Source organism: Tachyglossus aculeatus, chromosome 18 (assembly GCF_015852505.1).
Source record: "Tachyglossus aculeatus isolate mTacAcu1 chromosome 18, mTacAcu1.pri, whole genome shotgun sequence".
Lineage (NCBI taxonomy): Eukaryota > Metazoa > Chordata > Mammalia > Monotremata > Tachyglossidae > Tachyglossus > Tachyglossus aculeatus.
Window position 1 is genome coordinate 34,806,574 of NC_052083.1, and position 15,180 is coordinate 34,821,753.

A 15,180-nucleotide genomic window follows, 5' to 3' on the forward strand; every position below is an offset into this window, starting at 1 on the left:
GAAGCATACACAACATCAACTGTTTATTCATTTCCAAGGGCTTGCGCAAGTCCGCCTCCCCTTCCTACCTTAATGTTGAAATGTTGAAGAGAAACTTACCAGTTGCCTAAAGCAAAAAAAAAGGAAAAAAAAATCCCACAGAAGCTCTCTCCGGAGAATGTGAATAATTATTGTCAAAAGACATGGTGAGTGTGGAGCCAACTGTCACTTCCGCAGTCTAACTCCACTAAGGATAAAGACCCCCTCTCTCCCTCTTGAAGGAAACTCACCTCATCTTCCCTCCCCAGCACAGCTGGTTGGACAAGAGCAAAGAGGCAGGTTCTCTTGTTAAAACCACCAGGGCCTTTGAGAGAGAAGTGATTTTTTTCGGTGTTTTGATAGGTCCCACAAAAATGGGTTTTCACAAGTTGGTATGCATTCTGGAGGTGGGGGATGGAGAGATAAGAATAGGATCATCAGCACAGGGAAAAACTTCACCTCCCAGAAACCTCCTGCACAACTGGAGTTGAGGTGGGAAGAGAAATAGATTGTAAGCTTGTTTTGGGCAGGGAATGTGCCTGTTATATTGTATTCTCCCAGGTGCTTAGTACAGTGGTGCTCTGCAGAGTAAGTGCTCAATAAATATAATTGTTTGATTGACTGATTGAAATATATATCAAAAATAGCAGCCTGATTTTTGGTGATGTGAAATTTCTTCCGTGTCCCCTCCTTGGGCATTACTCTCCCAGGAGCTTAGTACAGTGCTCTGCACCCAGGAAAGTACTCAATAAATACCAGTGATTGATTGATTTTCTTGATATTAACACAACCCTAAGTACATGCCCTTGCCATGTAAAGTTCATTTTAGAATAGCCCATTCAGCCCCAGTTTACAGATTCAATTTCTCTAACAACTTGGGAAACAAATGACAAAGTGGGATGTGTTTCACAGCCCTATGTAGATCCAAACGTGATCACATTTTTTGTCTGTTTGTTTCCATTTCTGCCTCCAAGAAATTGGAGATTTTGCCAGGACTTTATTTCTGGAAAGCAAAAGCAGTCTCTCAACCCCTCTGTCCCACATGCCTCAGCCCAAGGAAAGCACCAAGTCTTACCTCTGTGCCTGGTGGCCACAGCAAATCCCCATGAAACACGTTCAGAATATACTGGCAGTGGCCTTCCAGTCATTAGACTGGGTGACAACCTGATTCCTTGCTCAGGAAGCCTTCCTTGACCAATTCAACCATGCCCTAGCTAGGTCAATCCAGCAATGCAGAGGTATTTAATCCTTATCCTCAGCACTTCCTTCCATAGAGACCAATCAGTGGTATTTACTGAACACCTACTACATGCAGAGCACTGTACTGAGTGCTTGGGAGAGTAAAGTAAAACAATTAGTGAATAAGTTCCCTGCCAATATGTTCTAATTTAGATTGTCATTTGGGTACACCATTAGTGAATTCTGCTCTTCCATCATGCTCTAGTTGAATCCTCCGATACCCACATTGTAGCAGTAGTAATTATTGGGCAACCACTTGATGCTAGGTATGCACTGTATTATGGAAAATAGAACAAAGAACTGACATGTTCCATGCCCATATGGAGCTTGACTCTACTGGGGCAACAAATATATTTAAAGAACTGTCAAAATGAACACATTGATTATCTATCTATATTTATACACATGAGTGCTAGGGAGGATGTAAATAAGTTTCTAAGTGGTAGAGTTATTTACTGGAATTCTGTGACTAGGAGTGCTGGGAGATTAATCAGGAGAGGCTTGTTGGTGGAGATGGGATTTTAGGAGGGCTTTAAATACGGGAAGAGCTTTTTTAAATATCAGCTTTTTGTAAATAATTTTTTGTCTCCCCAGTAGATTGTTAGTTCCTTGTGGGCAGGGATTCTGGTCTGCTCTCCCAAGCATTCAGTAAAATGCTTTAAAGTTGCACTCAAAAGATACCATGAATTGATTGACTGTGGGGAGGAAGAATGTGTTTTTCAACCTGTGATCTTAATCACAAATCAGAGCTTTGGAGTTTCAACCTAAAATTAGAACAGTTTAGGTTTGACTTTTTTAGGTTCTGGCACAACACAACTTCCTGTTTATAAAAAAAACTGCTTAAACAGGTTTCCTGGACATCAAATAGCTTTGACCAAACATATTTTTTTAAAATTTGTGTGTCCCTGAATCAGAAATACCTGGATTGAATTTCTCTTAAAGTACACACAGGTTTGCAAATTAAGTGGCAAAAATGCTTGGCAAAAATGTGCTTGGGGTTTTACTGAGCTCAAAAGGTTTAAAAATACTTCAAGACCGGAATCACTCAGGCTTAGCCACCCTTTCTTGAAATCCCAAGCCTGTAGCCACACACATGCTCATGGTTCTGTGGGGGTGTGTGTGTGTTTTATCGTTATTTAAAGACTTTTGCTTTGGGTTACATTCTTCTGGGCAACCAAAGAGGGGGAAACAGAGGGCAGTTCAATAGTGTGTTATTTTAAGTCGGTCTTTTTCCAAATCTGAATGCTCGAGGCCTTTGTCTCAGGTTCATTCGCCTGTTCGATTAGGCTGGAAACTCTTAACTCCCCATTATTATGGCATGTATTAAGCACTTACTATGTGCCAAGCACTGTTCTAAGAACTGGGGTAGACACAGCCCATTGTTGGGTAGGGACCGTCTCTATATGTTGCTGATTTGTACTTCCCAAGTGCTTAATACAGTGCTCTGCACACAGTAAGCGCTCAATAAATACGATTTAATGAATGAATGAATGAAAGATTATCAGGTTGGACACAGTCCCTGTCCAGCATGGGGCTCAGAGTAAAAACATAAACCCCAAAGGGCACCATAGGGCATCAGACTGGTGTTCCATCCCGCCCATGCAGAGCCCAAGGGGTGACTGACGGTTGCCCTCCCCAACAATCACCCTCACGGTTATGGATGTACCCTCTGGCATCACTAACTGATTCCCCCAATCAGGCATCGTGGTGCCCTCATCTGTGAATCTCCTTCCATCATTCCATTTTGGTGAGCAGAGTCTTCCCTTAGGTCCCCAACTCTGAAGTGATTCTTTTTCTTCTTGCTCTGCTGGTAGAAAGACAAGTCTGTGTGGCCTAATAGAAAGATCACAGGCTTGGGAGTCAGAGAACTGGGTGCTCGGCCACTTGCCTGTTGTGTGACCTGGGGCAAATCACTTCACAGCTCTTGGCTTCAGTTTCCTGAAGCAGGGGTCTGACTTTGTAATCTGAACAGTTCCCACCAAAAAGGAAAGTTTCTCCAGTTTGCTGTTGACCATAGCCCTTCCTGATGCCAGCGGTTGCTTTATCATCAACATCATCATCAATCATATTTATTGAGCGCTTACTGTGTGTAGAGGACTGTACTAAGCGCTTGGGAAGTACAAATTGGCAACATATAGAGACAGTCCCTACCCAACAGTGGGCTCACAGTCTAAAAGGGGGAGACAGAGAACAAAACCAAACATACTAACAAAATAAAATAAACAGAATAGATTTGTACAAGTTAAATAAATAAATAAATAAATAAATAGAGTAATAAATATGTACAAACATATATACATATTTGTCTGAGTAATGAGTGTGTCCCCGCTAATCACAGTAGGGGTTTGATGTGCACTGTTGTGAGATGAGAAGTTCAGATTTTGAATTAAGTCTGAAAAAGTGAGTGATCCCTCTTTCCCCGCCGACTTTAGTTTTTCTTTTCCGAACCTGGGCTTGCACGATGCATTTTTGGCGTCTCATTTATACTTCCCTGCCCGGGCCTGTTGAAGCCGCTGGGAGAAGGAAGCTGGTGATTAATCCATTTAAAAAAGCCCCAGGAGAGCTTGAATGTGCCTAGTTCAGAAGGTGAACTGGGGGTCGGAGAGAGGGAAGGCATGGGTGCAGGAGAGAAGAGGGAGACCTGCCTTCTTCCTAATGTATGTTCAATTGGGCAAATCTTGGTGGGATTGGGGTGGGTGGGAAGGGCCATAACACTTTAAGTGAGTTCTCTACTCCCACTAGACCACAGGAGGAGCAAACAGAGAAAGAGTTGTAGTGCAACAAAATTGTGGCTTTGCTTTTAACCATGCATTGTGAATTACTTTTCTTGTGAGCTTTCAATTTGAAGACTTTTTTTAAAAAAAGAAAGAGCCTATCAATCTGTCACCACTCACCAAGACTTTGATCTGTCCTTCCTTCCCCATCCACATTTAACGTATCTTTTTCCAAATTCTCCCCTCTAACCTCTTGGATAATTTTCCACAGGGTAAGAGGAGGAAGGTGAATGATTTTCAACAATGGTATTTAATGAGTATTTACCCTGTGCAGAGCACTGTAGTACTTACTTGGGAGAGTATAATACCCTAATGCTGGGAGACATGATCCCTGCCCTGAAGGAGCTTACAGTCTAATCGGGGACACAGACATTAAAATAAATTACAGACAGAAGGAGCAGAGTATAAGGATATATACATAAGTGCTGTGTGGCTCGGGGGTGGAGTGAGTATCAAAGTATTTAAGAGATACAGACCCAAGTGCATAGGCGACACAGAAGGGAGGGAGAGTAGGTGGTGGTGGTGAGGAATGAGGGATTAGTCAGTGAAGGCTTCTTGGGAGAGAGATGATTTTAGTAGGGCTTTGAAGATGGAGAATGAGTCTCCGAGGATAGAAGCTATGCTAACTTCAATACAGCTGTCCTGGGTAGGACACATGTGGAGAATGAATAATACCCAACTGCTGGATGGGAAACTGAAACTGGGGAATGGTTTGGAGGGCACAGTAAAACAAAGCCTCAGACAGTCCTGCGTTCCGGCTGAAAACTCAGTCACTTGCTAAACCTAGGCCTGCATGAAGTATTGCAAACAAGAAAAGAGACTGCAAGCTTATTATGGGAAGGGAATGTGTCTACTAATTCTGTTGTACTCTCCAAAATGTTTAGTACCATGCTCTTCACAAAGTAAGTGCTCAATAAATACCACTGATTGATTCTTTTTGAGCAGAAACTTCAAGGGGATCAAGAGACAAGGAAAGAAAACAGAAAACAACTCGAGGCGCTGCAAAACTCAAACACAACGAGCAAACAGAAATGGGATGGCTTATCTTGAGAAAGGGCTTCAGACAAACAGCAAGAAAGCAGAATTGAAAAAGTATCAAGCTTTGCCAGTCCTATACTAATAGAATTGTTGTGTACATACTAGGTGCACTGCCCTGAACTAAGTGCCTGGTCAGTATTTATGGGTGTGCAGTGAGGGTGAGGTGCTTAGCTGCTCACTGTTCTTTTCAGGCCTATCTGACCCATGGACAGTGCCTCTTTGAACCGTGGCCACCAAAGTGCTGAGCCAGCTTGCTGTTTGGCCCACGGGAGAAACTCTGGGGCAAATCCAAGCAGGATTGCCAGGCACGAGTTCCAACGGAAACAGCAAATGGGCGTTTCTCCACAATGCCGTTTGCCAGGCAGCCATCAAGACTGTGGGAATGGTTAGCCAAAGGCACCAGGACTGGCTTGAAAAAAATGACTCAGATCGAAGAACTGACAGGCACAAAAACAAGCGCTGCATTGTCCCTCATGATCCTGACAAGAGAGAGGCAGGAAAGTCTGTCATGGCACACAAACCAGTGAAGCAAAGTGCGTGATAGGTGATGGGGTGTCAGGGCTTATGAATCCTAGACTCTGAAGATCTCTTGTACCTCCAAGGACTAAAGACGCTATATGTTAATTTCGGGGTTTGTTAAGCGCTTACTGTATGCCAAGGACTACTAAGCGATGGAGAAAAAACAAGATAATCAGGTCAGACCCAATCTATGTCCCTCATGGGTCTGACAGTCTAAGGGAGAGGGAGAACAGGTACTGAATCTCCATTTTATGCATATGAGGAAATAGGCACAGAGCCATGAAGTGACTTGCCCAAGGTCCCAGAGCAAGCAAAGTGGCAGAGCCAGGATTAAAACCGAGGACCTCTGGCTCCCGGGCCCAGGCTCTTTCCACTAGGCTTTGCTGCTTCCCAACAGCGCCTTTAAAAAATGAAGATGGCTGTATTCTTCTCCCAGACAAGAAGAGAACTCTGAAGATGTGGCTACAGCTCTTCAGCAGCTTCCTGAACACAACTTGTCAATAATAAACTACTTGTCAACTATCTGACCTTGGGCAAGTAACTTCACTTCCCTGGGCCTCAGTTTGCTCATCTGAAAAATGGCTCATCTGGAAAAAAAAGTTCTCCCTCCTACTTAGACTGTGAGCCCTGTGATTATCTTGTACTACCCCTGTGCTTAGTACAGGGCTTGACACTTACCCCAGCGCTTAACTCATGCCACAATTCTTAATTAATCAGTCTTATTTACTGAGTGCTTACTGTGTGCAGAGCACTGTACTAAGCAGTGCTATCTCTCACGGGGCTCATATTTCTGCCAGATTGTAAGGTTCTTTACGACAGGGACCATATCTATGAACTCCTCTCCCAAAATCTTAATACAGTGCTCTGCACACAAGTGCTCAATAATACTAATGATTGACTGACTGGAGTGAGACCAGGCATTTTACAGATATCTCCTGTTTTTACAGATGAGAAAACTAAGGCCCAAAGAGGTTAAGTGACTTGGCCAAGGACATACAGCAGGCCAGCAGCAGAGTCAAGAGTAGAACCCAGCTCTCCTGACATCCAGTCCTGGGCTCTTTCCACTAGGCTCCTTTATTAGTGTCATTTTTTCCTCATGATTCTAAGTTTAATTGAGAGTTGTCAGGGTGGAAAATTCTGGCCTAGCCAGAGGCCAGGGAGACCTGAAATCATGAGAGAAAATGAGATTTACACTGGGTTAGTTGATTAGTTGAGATTCCTGGGGGACTTTCTTATAAAAAGTTTTCCATGCCCTTATTTTCTGTCGCAGTCATACTAATTGTACCCATTACCTCTATGGATAATCTTGACTGAATATGCTTACCTGGACCTTTCCTCTTCTAAGCCACCCTTAAATCTGATTAATCTTTGGGTGATATTTTTAGAGATATGAACTAACAGAGTTCAGGGAGGCTTGAGGAAATAATGCATTTTCTTGGTTCTTGGACTAGAGGTTTCTGTGCTCTGAAAAGGGAGTAATTTCACCTCCTCTAAGTCTGACAGTACAACAGACACCTCCAGTACTTTGGGATTATTTATTTTATACTCTTTTGGTAAACATTTTTATGTCTGTTTCCCCACTAGAGTGGAAACTCCTTGAGGATAGGAACTCTGTCTCATAATCCAATTGAACTTTCCCAAGTGCAAGTTCAGTGTGTTGCACTGACTGTACATGCAATAAATGCCATTATTATTACTGCTACTTATATTTCAAAACTCTTGCTTTTTCTAATGATGTTTTGGTTTCCTCCAATAATCCAAAATACATGTACAGTGCCTAGTAGATCTAGAGGGTAAAGTACTGAGAAACAGCATGGCCTAATGGAAAGATCCCAGGCCTGGGAATCAGAGGACCTGGGTTCTAATTCCGGCTTTGCCGAACCCTGCTGCATGACCCTGGGCAAGCCACTTAACTTCCTTGTGTCTTGATTTCCTCAGCTGAAAAATGGGGATTAAATACCTGTTCTTTCTCCTGCTTAGATTGTGAGCTCCATGGGGGACAGGGACTGCTTCCTACCTTGTATCTACCCCAGTGCTTAGAACAGTGTGTGTCACGTAGTCAGCACTTAACGCTTATCATCATTATCATTATTAATAATTCCTCTCTTCTAAGAGAAGCAGCGTGGCTCAGTGGAAAGAGTATGGGCTTTGGTGTCAGAGGTCACGGGTTCAAATTCCAGCTCCGCCAATTGTCAGCTGTGTGACTTTGGGGAAGTTGCTTAACTTCTCTGTGCCTCAGTTGCCGCATCTGTAAAATGGGGATTAAGACTGTGAGCACCCCCTGGGACAACCTGATTACCTTGTAACCTCCCCAGCGCTTAGAACAGTGCTTTGCACATGGTAAGCACTTAATAAATGCCATCATTTAAGGCTGGCCCACACTGGAGAACTTAGGTCAGCTAGACAATTCTTTCCCTCTCCCTTTGTCTCTCCCTTTCAATCTCTCTCCCTCCTCCACCCCTCACATCTTCACTGTGGTGTGTACCTCCAGCTCATCCTTGCTCCGTGGTCCATCTCCCTAGCAGGACTCTGACTGCAGCTCCTCCCTGCCCATCCTGATACAGGACAGTGAGTTCCAGGGTCCTGCTGAAAGTAGCTCTGGTTGGGAGGAGGGAGGGAGGGAGGAAGGGAAGAGGAGGGAGAGAGACAGAGAGACAGAGAGAGAGAGAGAGAGGGAGACAGAGAGAGAGTGAGTGTGTGTGTGTGTGTGTGTGTGTGTGTGTGTGTGTGTGTGTGTGTGTGTATTGGGGGAAAGGGGGCTCTCTAGCCAGAAGCTCCTGGCTTGAGTGGGGTGAAAGCTTCCCATTAGCAACTCAAACCTGCAGGCTATCTACTCAGGGGATAGCTTAGTAAATATCATAATTATTGTTATTATCTTAACTTGTACCAACTTGTGGACCATGGGCTCGTGCTGGGGGAGCCCATTTCTTAATTCTTCCATCGGGTGATCCAACCCGGGTAATGAAAACAAGTGTTTTAGCAGAACTGTCTGTACCTTGGCGGGGGGGGGGGAGAGGGGCCGTTGAACCTCAGGGGGTGTTTGCTTCTTTAAATAGATACGGTGTCCGACACTGTGCTTGTGAACCAGAAGGCTGCTCCCATAACTCTTCTCCCACTTCCCCCATCCGCTTCCCTGGAATCCACGCCATAGGCACTCCACCCGATGCCGAGAGGCTGGTAGTCAGCTAAGGCTCCGTTTCACAGAAGACAACAGACAGTGTAGGGTACAGTGTGCCAGGAGGTCAAGTGGGAGAAAGCAGCATGGACTAGTGGAAAGAGCCCGGGCCTGGGGGTCAGAGGACCTGGGTTCTAATCCTCGCTCTGAGACTCATCTCCCTGTAGACTGTACATGCTTTGTGGGCAAGGAATGTGTCTGTTTATTGTTATATTCTTCTCTCCCAAGCACTTAGTACAGTGCTCTGCACACAATATGCGTTCAATAAATACTATTGACTGACTGCTGTATGACCTTGGGGGAGTCTTGTACTTGTACTTCCCAAGCGCTTAGTACAGTGCTCTGCACACAGTAAGCGCTCAATAAATACGATTGATGATGATGATGAGTCACTTAACTTCTTTGTGTCTCAGTTTCCACATCGATAAGATGGGGATGCAATACCTGTCTCCCTCCAACTAGCCCATATGGGACAGGGACTGTATTTGACTTGATTATACTGCATCTGTCCCAGTGCTCAGTACAGTGCTTAACAAATATTATAATTTAATACTATTACTGTTGTTCATCCCTCTCACAAACTGGCAGGTGGTGATGACTCCTCGCTTTGTCAAGTGGATTGTTAACCGTGGGTGATAACCACAAATCTCTAAGGGGGCCTCGATAGCGAAACTGTCGCCCTCCTGGGACAAATTGTTAGGAATTAGGGAATTAGGACAAATTGTTATAAACCACTTTGAAGAGAATGAGTCAAATGAAAGGGCTAGGTAGGCCTACCTGGAAATGTGGGTTACGGACAATTATGAAGAAGTTACCACCTCAGCCACATTTAGATATGCAGCTATTGTGGTCTCCAAGCAGTTCCATCAGGCAGTGAATAATAATAATAATGATGGCATTTATTAAGCGCTTACTATATGCTGTTCTAAGCACTGGGAGGTTACAAGGTGATCAGGTTGTCCCATGGGGGGCTCACAGTCTTAATCCCCATTTTACAGATGAGGTAACTGAGGGAGAGAGAAGTGACTTGCACAAAGTCACACAGCTGACAATTGGCGGAGCTGGGATTTGAACCCATGACCTGGACTCCAAAGCCCGTGGTCTTTCCACTGGGCCACACTGCTTCTTTATCATCCTTGGTGCTTAGTGTGGGCATGCTTAGAGGTCAAGGGACCCGGGTGGGAAGCACTAAACACTAGACTTTATCATCCTCTGAGGTTATTTATGCCAAACCAGAGGTTGCCTCTCTGGCCATGAGTGAGGCTGGGGGAAATTTCGATGGAGAGGGTCGCGTTTCCCTGATCTTCCACGCCCCTCCTGCGGGGAATCCCGGGGATCCGTCCCCAGGAGGGCTTGGAGGCCTCCTTCTTGGGCAAACGCTGCAGGAAGCCCCGGCTTGGGGGCTAGGAATATTCTGCCTCCTAAGAGCCGCATTATTCGCATAAACACACCCCGAGGCCACGAACACTTTGAACCCCTTAAAATGGAGAGCAGCACGAGTTAGGTGTCTATCAAGTGCTTATTGTACTCTCCCAAGTGCTTAGTACAGTGTTCTGCACATAGCAAGTACGTATGACTGAACGATTGATTAGCTAACACTGCAGAGATCACAGTGGCTACCAAGCCAAATACCCACTAGGCCATGTGATATGGTCCAGGATTGGTGCTAGGATATTATCACTTCGGCCCCAAATGGGTTCTGCATGTAATAACAATAATAATAATGATGATGATGATGATTATGGTGTTAAGCACTTTGTGTCAAGCACCGTTCTAAGCGCTGGGATTGATACAAGTTAATCGGGTCAGGTCTTTGCCTGCATTTTGCTGCCCACTTTCTTGCTCACTGCTCAGCTAATCCTGATGGATATAAATGATGCTAGCTAGCATGGTGCGCTTTTTGGGAGGTAAGCGGAGAAACACATATCCCCTTCGATTCGTTTCCTGAAAAGATTTAGGTTAGAAATAGTCTTTTATGACCAGGAAGAGGAATATTTATTGAGCTCCCACTTGGTTTGCTACACTGGACTAGATCAGGGTGTGAGCTGGATTAGCCAAAGGCGGAATCATCTTGACTTTGCTCATGAATCCAATAATAATGATTGTGCAATTTCTTAAACGCTTACTATGTGCCAAACACTGTAGTATATACAAGAAAATCAGGTTGGACACAGTCCCAGTCTCACATGGGGCTCACAGTGTAAGTAGGAGGGAGCACAGGCACTGAATCCATATTTTGCAGATAAGGCAATCAAGGCACAGAAAAGTTGTGACTTGTCCAAGGTCACACAACAGGCAAATGATGGAGCCAGAATTAGAACCTAGGCTGGCCCCCTGCCTCCCCAAACCACCTCTAGCTGAACCATGCCCCCGTATGGAAAAATCTTTGATGGTATTTATTACCTTTCCATTTTCTTTTGGGGTACATCTGTTTTCCAGGTCCCTTTGGGCTCAGAAGTCGAAAAGCCATGCTCAAGGAAGCGCTGACTTCCCGGGCAGAGAGGCAGCAGAAACGGCATAAAACTGTCTGTCGCCCGGAGATGATGGGCTCAGCTTTGCCAATCCAGGGGCTCCCAGTGGCTTTACTGAGGTCTCGGGGAAGGAGAAGACGAGTTTGAGTGAAGTCCCCGATCGCATTACGGCAGCCTGGTAGTAAAACACGCTGGCTGTCTCGACGTCAAGTCAGAGGGTCACGGGCCCTGGAGAATTCTACCCACGCTCACTCCTGGAAAAAAGACCTAGCATTTTTGCAAGAGCTACAGTCCTTTGTGACGCAATCTGAGTGGACGGTTCCCTTTAAGGCCCCTTTCCTGGAGACTGAAGAAACGATAAAATCGTTTCAACGCTCACTTAAACATTAACGTGTTTTTAAGCTTGGCAATCTCTCATCACCTATTCTGAAGCCTGGAACCAGGGAAATGCAGCTCTAAGTTCCTGGCTGTGCCCTGGAACATGTGAAGGCAGTGCTGGTTTCTTCTCAAGGTTTAATTATTTATGTATTTTGGATCTCTATACCTCGATTTCCTCATCTGTAAAACAGGATCCCTCTCCTCCCATGGATGTCAGGCAGACACACAGTTGCACGATTTAAAAACAGTTTTGGAGGTCTGAATTATACTCCTATTTTGACTTCAGGTTCTCAGCAACTTTCTCCATCCCGCACATTGGCTCTCTTCTCCCTCTCCTCCCCAGATCACTTTACTCTCACCTCCAACCCTTCTGATTCCCCATTCCCTGCCATAACCTACCAATCTTCCCCATCTTCAAAGCCCTCCTGAAATCCCACCTGCTCCAGGAAGCATCCCCTGATTAATTCACAACAGCACACCTGGCATCAACTCAATAACCACCTTTCGTATGCAGGTGTTTATTCCTGTCCTAGGTATCTGTATATGTGTAGATACTGAATCTTTCATTTCAGTTATTTATTCTGATATTTCATCTTGGTCTTGATCTTCCACTCCTTATCTGATCCTTCTTCCTACTGCCTCCACCATTTGGAAATATTCTCCCCCACTTAAGCCCCCCTGTAGACACAGATTGCGTCTTTTGCTTCTATTAATCAATCAATCAGTGGTATTGAGCACTTACTATATGCAGAGCACTATACAAAGCACTTGAGAAAGTACAATAGAATAGGTGGCCATGATGCCTGCCCTCAAGGAGCTTAAAGACTTTCCCAAGCACTTAGTTCAGTGCATTTCACTCTGGAGAGGCTAAATCAATACCATTACTACCTGCTACCCTGAGCTATAACGAAACCATCCCAAACTGTCAGGGCCCTTCTGTGCCTCAGGTAGTGGGACTGATTCATGGACTGCACCGGTCATTAATTTCATTTAAGAGAACGTTTCTGTTTCCCCACCCATCTATGCTGCATGTGGTCAATTTATAGTTTTAAGGGCTTTCTCACACACCCATATATGTTTTCCACTTAAGTCTGTGCTTTTTCCTAGACCCACCCAAATTCCAGTACATGGTTCAGTTGAGTGCCAAATTCTGTCTGCACCTCTCTTTCCCCCTTTCTCTCTTCCCGCCCTCCATTCTCTCTCCCTTTTCCTCTCTCTGTCTCCCATTCTCTCTACGTCTGTCTCCTCTCTCTCTGAAAAATGCACTTTTTCTATTTTCTGCACATTTTTAGACTTCAAAGAGAAATCTGACTGAACCTACAGTCTTTGAACATGAGCTAGAGAAGATTCAGTCTATGATGTGAATACCTGAATTGTGCTTTTCAAAAGGAAATTTGAAAAATATTTTTTGTCAAAAACCCCAACTTCAAGACATCTTTGAATAGCAAATAATACCCTAATATTGCTGAGATTTCCTTTTTCTTGAAGATAAGATTCAGAGGTATGCAAGAGGGTTGTTTCCTCTGGCTCTTCAGAAACATTCAGTTGTGGCAAAGTAGGCAAAGTAGCTTTACAGGCAGAATTTAGGTTTATAATCCATTGGCATCTGGAAACTGCCAACTGGACTCACACTGTTGTAAGTGAAAACCTATTTTCCCCATAGGAACAATGTCATAAGTGGGGGACTGGTTCAGAAACAAGATCAGATGCCCTATTTTTTTTTACCAAAAATGTCCCAGAACTGTGTGTGCATGAATGCATTTATATCATCAGAGAAATTACACAATAGGGTAGCCAACTTTTATTTCTTCAGAAGTAAAATGGAAGTGTTGAAACTCCCTGGTTTATCAGTCCTCCTCTGCCCCCCTTTCTTTCCTCCGCTACCTCTTTAAACCTCCTCCCTTTCAACTTCTCAAGCAGAAAAGCTAGCCCACATGAAATATCAGGTGGCCTTTGTGGAGACAATACAGTATGATTGTTGGGTCATAGAGCCCACACCTCCAAGGTTCAAGGGAGCTGTGGGAAAACTTGATGTGAGATGAGTAAATCTGGAGAACAAAGTCTTGTCCTCGTCTATTAGGAGAAGCGCTGCCTGCTCTCTTCCAGCTTTCTCCAAACACTTTAAGCCTTTATCGGCAGCCCCCTCCCCTTCTCTATTTTCCTCTCCCTCCCACTACTCTGTGATCGGCCTTTCTTCCCAGAGACCCATGAAACCCCTCCCATACTGAATTTGATTCCCTCTTCTATTCTGTGGTCTTCCTTCCTGAATCCCTGTGAGGCCTCGTCAGTGCTGTGCTTGAAGGTGTTTGAAGGATGAATAAAACTTTCCCAGCCAAACAATAAATAGCTTAGATCTAACTGTGCTGAAGGAAACTGGCATGCTACTGCTGTTCTCCCCCTTATCTCCATTTCTATCTTTTATCCCAGTCTTTCTCAGAGGTCATTGATGTTGTGAAACTGCCAAACTGAGAGACCTGGCTTCAGTCACTGCAACAGGGAACAAATTGCCAACTTGTACTTCCCAAGTGCTTAGTACAGTGCTCTGCACACAGTAAGCGCTCAATAAATACGATTGATTGATTGATTGGGACCCAGTATCACCTTCAGGATTTCTCTTGGAAAAATGTTTTCAGGGATAGGCCTGTTCTTCCCTCAGAACCCCTCAGAAAATGTGAGTGACTGCGGCAAACTGGACACAAACCTCTCCCCACCCGCCTCAACCCCCACAGCTGATTGCCATAGCCCAACCTGAATATTTCCCATAATAGTTTAGATGTTCAGCAAAACAACTCATGCTTCCTTCACGCTTACGTGGACCGCAAAGGATCCAGGGATGTTTGAATTTGCTTCCCGATCTTAGTACTGAATGGGACAGGGAGGAATTACTTCACAGCCAGGGGTGGTTGAAGAAAACAAGGTAAAGAAAAGAATAGTGAAGTTCTCCGCAGAAGGTATTCGGAAGTCGCATGAGGCAGCGAATTAAGCAAGAAACTTTGAGTTCCCATAGTGACTCTTGACCAGGGCTGGTTTCAGGCGGTAATTAAGTGAAGCTGTTGCCTCAGAGAGGGCTAAACATCAGAAAGCTCCCCAGGTGTGGGGAGCGGCACCTCCGGGAACAGGGACCTGGGAGGAGATTGCCACGCTCTGGGGCAGAGAAGGTGGAATGGTTCCCCACTCTCTCCCTTCTTCCCTCCCTCCCAGAGAAGTGTTCTAGGTTTGGAGAACTGAGAAGCAACCTGGTCTAGAGGATAGAGCACAGGGCTGTGAGTCCAGAGACCAGGGTTCTAATCCCAATCTCCTGGATGACCACGGGCTAGCCTCTTAACTTTGTTGTGCCTCAGTCTCCTCAACTGTAAAATAGGGATTAAATATCTGTTCTCCCCCTGCTTATGCTATGAACTCTGTGTGGGATAGGGACTGCGTGTGGTCTGATTAAACTGTATCTACCCCAGTGTTTACCACAGTATCCGACAGAAAATAAGTGCTTAAATATCACAATAATTATTATTTGGGCTGGCTTTAATATGACATCACTTCACTGCCATCAAATGGACCAATTTGTACTTCC

At 44.8% G+C, this 15,180-nt stretch overlaps 1 protein-coding gene across 4 annotated transcripts in view; it reads right to left on the reverse strand.

The window, feature by feature from the left end:
• KCNJ15 (potassium inwardly rectifying channel subfamily J member 15) overlaps nucleotides 1-15,180 on the reverse strand; it is an 80,294-nt gene that overhangs the window by 13,627 nt on the left and 51,487 nt on the right. For 2 of the 4 annotated variants that reach the window (XM_038760382.1, XM_038760384.1), the window contains one exon: nucleotides 11,167-11,355. The exons of 1 other annotated variant lie outside the window; for it this stretch is intronic. In XM_038760382.1, the coding sequence (XP_038616310.1) occupies nucleotides 11,167-11,233 (67 nt within the window). In that variant the 5' untranslated portion in view covers nucleotides 11,234-11,355. The remainder of the gene's footprint in view (nucleotides 1-11,166; nucleotides 11,356-15,180) is intronic. One more of the 4 variants, XM_038760383.1, reaches the window with a different exon arrangement.